The 13,185-nt window shown below is 43.0% G+C and overlaps 1 protein-coding gene across 1 annotated transcript in view; it reads left to right on the top strand.

Moving 5' to 3' along the window:
* The window catches only part of Rab39a (RAB39A, member RAS oncogene family), a 19,692-nt gene extending 6,721 nt beyond the window's left edge, over positions 1–12,971 (top strand). Inside the window, exon 2 of the mRNA XM_021171864.2 lies at positions 11,546–12,971. Coding sequence (XP_021027523.1) covers positions 11,546–11,972 — 427 coding nt within the window. The 3' untranslated portion in view covers positions 11,973–12,971. The remainder of the gene's footprint in view (positions 1–11,545) is intronic.
* Positions 12,972–13,185: the final 214 nt, after the last annotated feature.

Genomic DNA, 13,185 nt, shown 5'->3' with positions numbered 1-13,185 from the left:
GCCTGGTCTACAAAGTGAGTGCCAGGACAGCCAGGGCTACACAGAGAAACCCTGTCTCGAAAAACCAAAAAAAAAAAAAAAAAAAAAAAAAAAGTCTCTCTCTCTCTCTCTCTCTCTCTTCCCCCCCCCTTTCTCTCATGTACGTCTCTGTACCACATGTGTATAGTGCCCATGGCGGCCAGAAGAAGGCATCAGATACCTTGGGATAGAAGCTATATGCCGTTATGACTGCCAGATGTGTGTAGTATTTAATTGTATCTGGTAATCCATTTTATTATGTAAACAATAATGCTAAGAAGCTGGGCATTGCTTTTCTGCAGAAGATACCACGAAACACTGGATTAGGAGCTGGGGAACTGGCTCAGTGACTGCAGAGCTTGCTGTTCAAGCATAAGAACTTGAGTTCAGATGCAGGGTCTTAATACATAGCCAAAGCTGGCTTCGAACTCGTGATTATCCTGCCTCAGCCTCTCAGTCTTGGGATTATAGCCATACACCACAATGGCTAGCTCTGTGGACCTAATTTTATAATGGGAGGAGTTGAACTATAAAATAAGCTAAAAATCACATAGGATGTCAGAATGTACCCACTGCTATGGAAAATTTTTTTAAAAATGGCAACTAGAAAAAAAAATGGCAACTAGAATACTGGGGATGGCAAGAAGCACTGTTACCAAATGCGGATGTGTCATGAAAGAGAAATAAAACATGTCCACAGGGGAGTAGATTGACTGACATATTCAAAGGGAAAATGGGGTCTACCAGCCTCTTGTCAGTATTTCTTGGAGCTTTTGTAACCACAGCATTATTTTTTTTTAATTGAGAAGATGCTGCAATTATTAATGTTTGGGTGAAGAAAGACTAGCCTAACTTCAAAGTGTTGAGTTTCAGAATCCTAGGCAAGGGCAGGGACTGAGCCCTGCTAAGGCGAGAGGGCAGGCATTTGTTGTAAGCAGTCCTAAGGGCCAGCATCACAAGGCAAAAGAAGCAGGTGAGTGAGGCAGTAGCACGATGCCTATCCCCACAAGGGCAGTCGGAGCACAGCGCGCTGGCTGGAAAGGGGGCTAATGCATCTTGGGCTACTAGCTGCCAACCGTCTCCAGCAGCAGAGCACTCTCAGCTTCTAAATGCCGATTTCACAGTTGGCAAAGCCACAGGGCGGGCATTTCCAGGAGGAGCATCTGCTTCACTTAACCCAAGTCGGCAGATGCCCAGTGTTTTAAAGAGTCTGAGGTCCATCCAGCAAAGTTCAAGATGACATGCAAACACTATTTAATCTGGCCACTTACATTTAAATATTTATATATGTCACTGCTATAAATCCGGGCACTCCAGGGCCTGTGGGGTGTTGTCCTCCTTAGAGCAACATCATCTTCTTTTCAGTGCTTGCCAAAAAACTAGGTAGCTGTTTGAGATATCATTAATATATTTTTAGAACCTCAATAATTGTTCTTTGTGCCAAAAGACTCCAAATTCCCCATAGCGGTTCACTCCCAGTTTGTTACATTAATCAAACATTAAGTCTTTATAAATTTAAGTGGGCTCTGAGGCTGCTAGCAATTACTCATGCATACATTATCGCTGGAGGAAAAGAAAGAAAGAAAGAAAATTCAGCAGCTAAAACCCTTTAAGTAGCCATGTTGGACATGGTAGCAAACACCTATAATCCCAGCACTGGAAGCCAAGGCTAGCACTGAGGCCAGACTGGGCTAAACAGTGAATGTTGGAAAGAGACAGAGAGATGTCAGGGGATGTATAATGCATGATTCTAGAAGCATTTAACTTGTCAAACCTAAGGAAGCAGAAAATAGAGTGATCAAGAGAGATCTAGATTTAGAGACCTGAAGACCTGAGCAACATTGTCCTTAAAATGAACAATACTGTACTACGCACTTAAAGATTAAAGATGTGCCGGGAAGTGATGGCACAGGCCTTTAATCCCAGCACTTGGGAGGCAGAGGCAGGCAGATCTCTGAGTTCGAGGCCAGCCTGGTCTACAGAGTGAGTTCCAGGACAGCCAAGGCTACACAGAGAAACCCTGTCTCAAAAAAAAAAAAACAAAAAAAAAAAAAACAAAAAAAAACAAAAGAAAACCCAAACAAACCAAAAATTAAAGATGTGTGACAATTTGAGTCTGAGATGTCCCCCAAAAGCTTGTATGAAAGGGACTTAGTCACCAGCTGATGAGCTTGGGAGAAGAGACTGAATCCTGACCTAATTGATAGATGCTGTCACAGTTTGATGGTGATGTGAAGAAGTGACGAGTGATTAGGAGAAATGTCACTGAACATGCTTGTCCCTGGGGAATGGGTGTGTTCTGTCTCTCCATCCCCCTCTGCCTATCACATCCCTCCCTCTCTATCCCTACAGCCCTCTCATCTCTCTTTCTCTATCCCTACAGCCCATCCTGAGGTGAGCAGTTCTGCTCCTCCACACCCCCCATACCATGATGCTTGTCCTCATCACAGGCCCACACAGTGGGATCATGGGACTTTGGGCGTAAGCCTCTGAGACCATGAGCGACAATAAATCTTTTCTCCCCTTAAATTTCTATCTTTTTTTTAAAAAAAGATTTTATTTTATTATTATATCTAAGTACACTGTAGCTGTCTTCAGATGCACCTGAAGAGGGCGTCAGATCTCATTACGGATGGTTGTGAGACACCATGTGGTTTCTGGGATTTGAACTCAGGACCTTTGGAAGAACAGTCAGTGCTCTTAACCGCTGAGCCATCTCTCCAGCCTAAAGATATATTTTATGTATGTGAGTACACTGTGACAGTCTTCAGACACACCAGGAGAGATCATCAGATCCCACTACAGATTGTTGTGAGCCACCATGTGGTTGCTGGGATTTGAACTCAGGACCTTTGCAAGAACAGTCAGTGCTCTTAACCACTGAGCCATCTCTCCAGCCCCCCATTAAATTTCTTTTCTCAGGTATTTGTCAGGGTGACAAACAGTCTGGCTGACTAACATAGAGGAGAGAGAGAGAGAGAGAATTGATTGATTAGTGATTGATCAGTGATTAAGAGCACATGCTGGGCCGGGCGTGGTGGTGCACGCCTTTAATCCCAGCACTTGGGAGGCAGAGGCAGGCAGATCTCTGAGTTCAAGGCCAGCCTGGTCTACAGAGTGAGTTCCAGGACAGCTGGGCTACACAGAGAAACCCTGTCTCGAAAAACAAACAAACAAACAAACAAAAAAAAAAAAAAAGAGCACGTGCTGTTCTTCTGAAGAACGTGAGTTCAATTCCCAGCATCCACATCTAGCAGCTTACAACTGCCTATAGCCTCAGCTCCAGGTGGGGTCTGACACCTCTGAGCTCCGTGGGCATTCATGCGCACATTACCCATGCCCCACCCCATACACATAATAGAGAGGAAAAAGTGATGGTTGCTCTGATCACTTTTCAGGCTGCCGTGATAGAATGGGATGAGATCGTTCCTAAGCTGGAGAAGCAGGTTTAGAAGAACCAGTAGATCCTATGAGCTCTGAGCAGAAGAACCACAGGAAGCCTGCAGTCCCCAGGTGATGGTGCTGCCTCTCCCTGCCATAAGTAGCTCCGAGGAGCCAGTTGGCAGCCTGGGCTAACTCAGAAGCATTACGGTGTTCTCTAGTGAAAGCATTCCTCATCTGACGGCAAAAGCTTCTTTATCAGCAGAATTTAAAAGAATTCAAGGCACCCAACGTATTTAGTGACTCACATGCCAAACATGGTAACTCATATCCCCTGTTCTTGGGAGGAGATGGCAGAATTGCCTAGAGTTCGAGGCCTAGTCTGCCTACAGCGTGAGTCACTGTCAAAATAAGAAAAAGAAATTGAAAAGCAAAAAAAGACTTAGTGACTCATTAAAGGCTCCCTTACTCAACCTTCACCTATAGCTTCCCATACAGCAACTTTGACTCATGGAGGAAAAAAAACCCACTTTATGTACTATTCATCAGTTTAGAATGAACACATTCTGAAAGATCATGTCACAGTGTTGCCAGGTGACATCCTCTGGCCATGGCACATTTATATCTTCATGAACCTCCGCAGTTGTATAGGAGCAGCTGCCTCTCGGGGATAGTGTCAAGCTCTTGGAATCCCATTGTTGACATTAGTCCCCTTTCCATCTTTACCACCATTAACTGAATGCTTTAACCATTGTGCTATATAAAATACCTCAGCAAGGAATGAAGCATTCTGTGATTTCGTGGATGGTCACTCAGATGTCCTCATTCCAGGGTAAATCCTTGACAGTGAGACTATCCAACTTCTCACATCCCTGGTTGATGGAGATGTGGGTAGCAAACAGGGATGCATGGCCCAGGCCAAGGGTAAGAGGAAGACCCTCAAGCCCTGGCACAGCTCCCAAGGCCACTTTTCAATCAAACTAGACTGAAAACCTTTACTGAGGATGACAGAATGGAATATTTTGTTTTGCTAATTATCAAGAATTCCTCTATGGAGGAGCCTTTTTGGTAACCTTTCATATAAGCTACAAGTGTCCATTACATGTTCATCAACATATTCCTTAAACCTCTTTGTAACTAATCCTCTGATCATGGTTTTTGCTTTTGTTTCTAATATGACCATCCCTTAGCCTGTACTAATGAATTGCTGTGGATCTTAAATCACATCTATCCTGTAGAAAGAGTAGACCATGATTGGGCCACTAGAAGCTTTCCAAATAGGAGTTTCCCTTTCCCATTTATCTTTAAGCTCACCAAAGAAGTGGAGCTGACTGGTACTAACTTGATCTCTCTCTCTCTCTCTCTCTCTCTCTCTCTCTCTCTCTCTCTCTCTCTCTCTCTCTCTCGTGTGTATGTGTGTGTACACATGTACTCGTGCACACACTGTATGTCTGTCTAGTGACAAAAGTCAAGCCTGGTAAATCAAAGAATACCCTACTCACAGTGAGCATCCAAGTTGCACAGTCATTTGGTGCTTTACAGATGGGTATTTAGTCTCTTTCAAGCCAGGTTATAAGCCAGGAACTATTTTTCAAAGGTGTAATAACCTTTGACAAAGAACATGCCTCTGTTACAAAATGTCACTCCTATGATTGTTATTGGAGTCTTCCCTGGGCTAAATAAAACATCTCATTCTGCTGTGCACACTTGAGGCCAATGCCATTAGATCTGATGGCTTAGATGACAAAGTTGCTTTCATTATAGCAGATACCAGTGGTTTTCAATCTTCCTAATGCTACAGTCCTTTAACACAGTTCCTCATGTTGTGCTGATCCCCCAACCATAGAATTATTGTTGTTGCTATTTCGTAACTGTAATTTTGCTGCCATTATGATCTTAGTCGACCCCTGTGAAAGGGTCATTTGACCCCCAAAGGGGTTATGACCACGGGTTGAGAACTGCTGGCAAAGACCAACTGAAGGTACTTCACCTATTAAAGATGATACTTTTTGGGTCTCACAGATATGGGCCAGAGCAGTACATTATTTTATACAAATATCTTCTAAGATTAAAAAAAAAATCTATCTTTCTTCTTGGCAGGGGCATAAGATATACAACTATAAGGTAGCATACAAGCCTGGTGACCTGAGTTTAATACCAGAACTCCTATGTGGTGGTTTGAATAGTTTGACCCCCATAGATTCATGTGTTTCAATGCTTGGCCATCGTCAGTGACAGTGTTAGGAGGTGTAGCCTTATTGGAGGAGGTGTGGCCTATTGGAGGAAGTGTATCACTATCTACATGGGCTTTGAGGTTTCCTATGCTCAGGCTCCTCCCAGTGCAGAAGAGAGCCTCCTCCTAGATGCCTGTGGATGACAGCCCATTTCTGCTGCCTGTGGATCAAGATGTAGAACTCTGGGCTCCTCCAGCACCATGTCTGCCTGCATGTTGCCATGCTTCCCACCATGATGATAATGGATTGAACCTCTGAAACTATAAGCCAGCCCCAATTAAATGTTAGCCGTTACTGGAGTTGCCTTAGTCATGGTGTCTCTTCAGAGCAATGAAACCCTAAGACACCTTCCACCTAAGGGTGGAAGGAAAGAATTGAATCTTCAGATTTGTGCTTTGGCTTTCACATGCATGCTATAGCAAGCCCATACATATACATCATACAAGGATGATGATGATGATGATTTTTTTGAGATAGGATCTCACTATACATGTATCCATGGTTGGCCCCGAATTCACAGAGAGCTACCTGCCTCTGCTTCCCGAGTGGTGTCATTATAGACGCACACCACTGGGTCCAGCTAATTAATTTTAAAAGCTACTACAACTCACATTCTTTGGTCTCATCTACACATCTCTAACTTAAGAGTCAGTCTCCACAAGAAACTTTGCTAAGATCACTGACTACTATTATGTTAATCAACCTCTCCAAATACTGATAGCAACTGCTCTTGTATAAAGCATGAGGCCAAACTAATTGATGACATGTTAGACAACATTTTTGTACTGCTCTTATCTCTTTGCCCTGGCTTTCATTATTCTGTTATGTCTCTTATTTCCTCATTAGCTGTGTTGGTGACCGTGACCACATCAGCCATTTATTGATTCACAAAAATACTGGGTGATCATTCTGTCCTATGCACTTGAAGAACAGTGGGTATTCAAAGTGAACAAAGTGGACATGACCCTTGATGCCTCTCGCAATTAGCAATCCAGTAGCATGCATATAGAGTGGAAGGGAGGGGAAGAGAATGCCATGCAAGAGCCCCAGCAGTGCTCCTTGGCACTTGGGATTGGGCATAATTAATTCATAGTGATTTCAAATAATGTACTGCTGAACCACCTCCTCAGCTCAAATTGCAGTTACAATTGTTTTTTTTACATTTACTTATTTGGGCAGGGATCATGTACATGACAAAGGACATCTTGCAGGAGTAAGCTCCTTTCTTCCACTATGTGGGCCTTGAGACTGAACTCAGGTCATCAGGCATAGCAGCGAGCACCTCCACCCACTGAACCATCTCACCTCACTGGGCCCCCAAATCTAGGTCACTGTAGATGAGAGCATCTAGGAACAGGTGCGGTTGAACAGCCTGCCAGAGTAGCTGCGGATATCAGCAGAATGATGGGACTTGAGACAGAGACAAGGTCAATTGCTAAAATCTCTAGTCTGGGGAGAATGGCCCAGAACTGACAGTCTCAAAGGAGCAGAGGATTTGTTTACAGCAGGGATTAGAGCGGATAACTGGGGGAGGGGCTAGGGGTGGGGTCTTCCTGAGGCCTGGCCAGAGAAGATGCCTTTGAAAGTGGGAGAGACTGTGTCACCTTCAAACTGTGAAGGATCTGCAGGCTTCCTTCACATGCTAACCAGTGGGACTGAGGATATAGCTCAATGAGAGAGTGCATACTTGTTAATGAAGGCTTGGGCTTAATCCTCAACCCCTAAAGACATAGAAAACATCAGACAAAACCTGGATCCTTCCTTTGGGAAGGACAAGGGGCTGCTAAGAGCTTGTAACCTGAACTCCAGTCCCATTATATTGTCCTCTGGGAGTTCTGTATCCCCCTTACGTTCTGGCCAGAGAATGTCTCACAACTCTTCCCTCTAGTTCTACCTCTATCATACAAAATTAGGATTAAAAAGAATGCAAGTTTCTAGAAAACATGGTGTTTCCTATAATGTAAGGCATGCTTACTTATGTATGTATTATGTATGTATGTATGTATGTATGTATGTATGATGTATCTACCTACACACACATTATCATGCAAACATTTCAACATTGAATTTTCCTTTTTGGGTGGTAACTCATTCAGTATTGAGTTTTCAACCGCAAAAGTTTTGTTTATAAAATTGCTCTGGCGCAGCCAGTGAGATGGCTCAGTGGCTAAAGGCACTTGCAACCAAGCCTGAGTTCAGTCCCCAACCCCACATAGTGAAAAGAGAAAAGCAACCCTTGAAAGCTTTGATCTTCATGTGTGCTATGGTATGCATATACCCAAATACATATGGAACATACACACATATATACACACACATTAAGTAAATAAATGTAATAAAAATCACACCAATGGTAAGTTATAGAAAGTAATGTAGATTTGGTGCTGATGAAGTTTTGGCCTAACAACATAGCCTTAATTAGAGTTATCTTATGGCACGGCACATCTGCCTGAATGTACACATACAGATAAGTGACAGAACAATAACAAATCAATTATCCCACAGAATTAAAGAAGACAGCATCGACTTAATTGAAATAGATTATTTGTATCCTGCCAAAGATGGTGGGAGATCTTTCTTCTCATCAGCGCCTGTACAGTACTGTAGTGCTCCTGCTCTTGGAGCTTGGCATGATGGTACACGCCTACAATTCTAGCACTCAGGAGGCTGACCTAGGGAAACAGCTGGGCTGCACAGAAATTTTGGGCCATCCTGGACTTGGAAAACCATGTGTTACAAATAGAAAGATGCCAGCAGAAGCCCCAGGAGGACTGGCTAACTCTGCTGCCATCTGGGCCCAGACCCAGTGCTTTGAGTAGGTCCACCCCAACATCTATTCCATCTATGAGCTGCTGGAGCGTGTGGAGGAGCTGGTCCTGTGTAACTGAATATCATCACTGAATATAGCAGTCCTAGGCCCACCAGCTGGCCCCAGCTTAGAGATGCTGAAACTGCAGCCTGAGCTGAGAGACAGAGAGTTGGGGGTGGGGGCTGTAGGCAGGGAGGTTATGTGGCAGCCTGGAACTTACACAAAACCTGCCTTCCCCAACCCCCCAACCAGTGTAGCCACAAGATCATCCCAACTCTGGGCAACAGCATGATATCCCAGTGATGGTCCAATATTTATAGAGTGTCAGAAACCAGACACTTGAACCAGACCAATGCAATGAATATTTGCATGTAAAGCTGTTAGAGATAAAAACCAAAAAACAAAGACCAAACAAAAACTTTGCGACACACTCTAGTTTCCAATGCCACTACATCGGATGCCATATTTGGTGTCCTTGGCCGGTGTAGCCCTAGAGGCCGTGTTGATGTCCTTGGCCTGTGCTGCTGTGACCTGTGATGGTGTCTATGGTTGGTGCTACAGCAGAGCGCCGTGTTGATATTCAGTGGTCTGTACTGCCACTGGAGACCATGCTGAGGTTTATATAAGTGCTGACTCCGGAGACCATATGGATGTCCATGATCGGTGCTCCCCTGACTGTAAGGGGCAAGGAAGCTATTTTTATAGTGTGATACATGACTGCAGATTCACAGTTAAGACTGAGGGATGTCGAAAGTTTTGGTGACAAACCCCAGCCCACCTCCACAACAAACAACAGCAACAACCTAGACAGGAAACCATAGAAGAGAACTCTTAAAAATAGTAGTAAGGATGCTGAAATGTAGCTCTCCACAATTTTGGGCTTCTGGTGGGTTGGGGGAAGACCTGGTTTCCTTTAAAGGGCTGGCTACTGGGAGTTTGACCATGTTCCAGTGAGTGTACAGGCAACATAAATTAAATTTCTTTTGGAGGAGTAGGTCAAAAAGGTGGGGAACGGACCTAGAAAGACTAGAAAGTGAGTGTGATTGGGGTGCATGATGTGAAATTCCCAAATTATCAATAAAAATATTATGAAAAAAGAGAGATGGATGAAGGGACGGGGGGGGGGGAGTCACTTGGGAATATGCTAGGAATTTTGAGGAAAAACTGGGAGTCGAGTGAATAAAGCGAGAGGTTAGACACTTTGCATTCAGAAAGCAAATTTGCTTTGTTTTGTTCCTTCTAGCAGTGTTAGGTGTTGAAGCTGGGGCCTCATGACTGTTAGGCTAGTACTTAACCAAGCGCCCTGCCTTAGAAGCAAAGGCACACATACTGTTGGGTCACTGAGCTATTGTGGGTGGCTTCAGGGATGAGGATAATGCAAAGAGTACAAGGGTACAAGGCCTCCCACTGTACCGTCATAGAGGTCTCTGTGCCTTGGACAAGTAGGTGAGTCTAGTGTGGAGCACTGACAGCTTGGATTCTGACCCTCAGGAGGTCCTTGGCATTTGGTACTTCCCATCGCCATTTTAATTAGTTAGTCCTATATAGCAAATATTCTTAGTCCTATATAGCAAACGTTCTGTGACATCTAGGATTTACCAGGCAGTATGATGTAAGACACATGTATAAAGTATGTATGACCTTCAAGGAACTATGGACTGAGTCAGAGACATACCTACATAGTCAGTCAGCACATTATATGCATTTGTGTAAATATAGTAGCAGTGTGCTAACAATTCAGTGGAATTATTTGAGAAAGGAGTCACTGGCAGAGGAGGCTTCTCATTTCTTGAACTATTGAAAGAGAGATGGGAGTGTGGATCACAGGATGGGAAAGATTGTTAAGATCTAATTTACTGGAGTTGGGGATTTAGCTCAGTGGTAGAGCACTTGCCTAGCAAGCACAAGACCCTGGGTTCAGTCCTCAGCTCAGAAAGAACGAGAGAGAGAGATCTGATTTACTATCTGACCCTTCTCCCTTTCCACCCTCTCCACTGTTTTGTGTTTGGTTTTTTGTTTGTTTGGGGTTTTGTTTTGTTTTGTTTTGTTCTGTCTCAAGTATCTCAGGCTAGCCTCAAACTCATTATGTAGATAGACAAAGAAGACTTGTGTGTGTGTGTGTGTGTGTGTGTGTATATGTGTATGTATGTGGTGTGTGTTATATACATGTGTACCTGTTTGTGTGTGTGCAGGGGCTCATGCACATGTGTGTGATGAGTGTGGAGGCCTGAGGTCAATCTCAGGTGGTAAAGGTTTTGGTTTTTGGTTGGTTGGTTTTGGCTTTTGGAGACAGGTTTTCTTTGAGTAGCCCTGGCTCTTCCTAGAGCTAGCTCTGTAGACCAGACTGGCCTCGAACTCAAGATATACTTCTGCCTCCCAAGACTAAAGGCATGGGCCACCACCTGGTGTCTGCCTTATGTTTTTTAATCCCATCTCTCACTTGCCCAGAACTCACTCAGTGTACTAGCTGCCTGGACAGCAAGTCCCAGGGGTCTGCCTGTCCCTCACTCCCAAATGCTAGGATTACAATTTTGAGCCACTACACACACACTTTTTTTTTTTTACATGAATTCTAGGAACCAAACTCAGGTCTTCATACTTTCTTGGCAAGCACTTTACCAACTAAGTTAGCTTCTCAGCCCAGCCTTGAACTTCTCATCCTTCTCCCTTCACCTCCTGTGAAGGGATTACAGGAGTGTGCCACCATACATATCATATTTGGTGCTAGGGAAACTCGGGGCTTCCTGCATGCTAGGCACTCTACTGAGTTACATCCCTAGTTTTCTGTTTGTCTATATGTTGTAAACTCAATTTTGTAATAACTTTTCTACCAAATACTTAAAAATAAAACCTCATAAGATACTGCAAGATGATATACTACGTAAGTTCTTATCTATCCGAAAATGTTATTTTAATATTCTGTCAGCATACGAAATGGGCATGTGTTAATCTCAGAATATTTCCTTCACTTATGATACTTCATATTGGATTTTTAAATTCTAGTTACATGACATGACGGTATCTTCGAATTTGGTTTTGGTGTTTCATTATTCAAAGGAGTAAGAAAGAGCATTGTCCTCACACAGCCTTTTTTATTTTTCAGATCAATAACTCGATCCTATTACCGCAACTCAGTTGGAGGATTTTTAGTGTTTGACATTACTAACCGACGGTCTTTTGAACATGTGAAAGATTGGCTAGAAGAAGCAAAGATGCATGTACAGCCTTTTCAGATTATATTTCTACTGGTGGGACATAAATGTGACCTAGCTTCGCAACGCCAGGTTTCCAGGGAAGAAGCCGAGAAACTGTCAACAGACTGTGGAATGAAGTACATAGAGACCTCAGCCAAGGACGCTACAAACGTTGAAGAGTCCTTTACAATCCTGACAAGAGACATATATGAGCTTATTAAAAAAGGAGAGATTTGTATTCAGGATGGATGGGAAGGGGTTAAAAGTGGCTTCGTTCCAAATACTGTGCATTCTTCTGAGGAAGCAGTCAAGCCCAGAAAAGAGTGCTTCTGTTGACTTCAATCTGCCGAAGAACTACCACAGACAGACCATGCCACTCTGGATAGATGTCAACATTCACAGCAGAATGATGCAGGGAGTGACGCCCTCAAACATCCAGACCCGTTTCATAAGCTGGTGGACACAACACTGTGTCTCACCACTTATACCAACAGGCTGGGTAGTCTGCTAAGTTAGGAGGAAAGGAGACAACTTTTCTCTTGAAACCAGGGTCTACAAAATTATATCCATTCCCACTTTGTTAGCATATAGCTGACCTTAATGTCCAGATATGTCAGTATTAATCATCTTTCTTGACAGCTGAAAATAGATTTTTTTGTATATATGTAATTCCTATGAAAAGAATGTATCAGGATTTATATTCTCCTGGGTTAGCTAGTATTGAATACAAAGTGCACTTGAAGGGCCAATGAGGTGACTCACTGGGTAAAGAAGCTTGCCACCAAATCTATAGACTTGAGCTTCATCCCTGGAGCCCGTGTGGTAGAAGGAAAGAACCCACTTCCCTTGAAGTTGTCCCCAGACCACATGCGCACTGTCATACACATGCACATACAAATACACATGAGCAAGTACAGGCCCATACACTAAATAATGTTGAAGATATGTACGGTCCAACCTGAAGGCTGTGCCTGTGGCTCAGTGATAGAATGTTCCTTTAGTTCTGAAAACCCAGATCCAATCCCCTGCATCAAAACTAGAGCAGGAAAAAAGCAGAGTACTTAGAAGCCGTCTTAGAAATACTGACTAGGACTAAAATATACATTTTCTATTCAAAGAAGCAGAGTTGCCATTCTTGGAACATAATAAGTTTTATATTCCCCGTTTGTTCCTGGATTTATTGCTCCTGGAATCTCCACATTTGATAAGAGATGTGAATGTTCAAAGGAGATGCTTTAGGCAAATATTGTAATGAAAGAAAAAGGATCACTTTATCAAATACTTTGATGTTATAGTACATTGTCCAAATTTAACAATGCATATATACTGACATTTTCAAAGAAAAAATACAGTTTACCTTGAACTACTTTTAAAATTATCAACATACATAGTATTTTTTCCAGATTTCCAAACTATCCCATTTCCAGTAAAAGTGTGGACAAGGTGTTCTGAACAAAAAAAAAAAAATGGCGTTAGAAACTCGATTTAGCATTCATAATTCATTATACAAACTCATTTGTAGAAGGGAAGATAAAATAGTTAAGTGAAT

Source organism: Mus caroli, chromosome 9 (genome assembly GCF_900094665.2).
Source record: "Mus caroli chromosome 9, CAROLI_EIJ_v1.1, whole genome shotgun sequence".
In the NCBI taxonomy this organism is placed as follows: Eukaryota; Metazoa; Chordata; class Mammalia; order Rodentia; family Muridae; genus Mus; species Mus caroli.
Note: the sequence above shows the minus strand (reverse complement) of the source record. Positions and strands in the feature narration are given on the sequence as shown.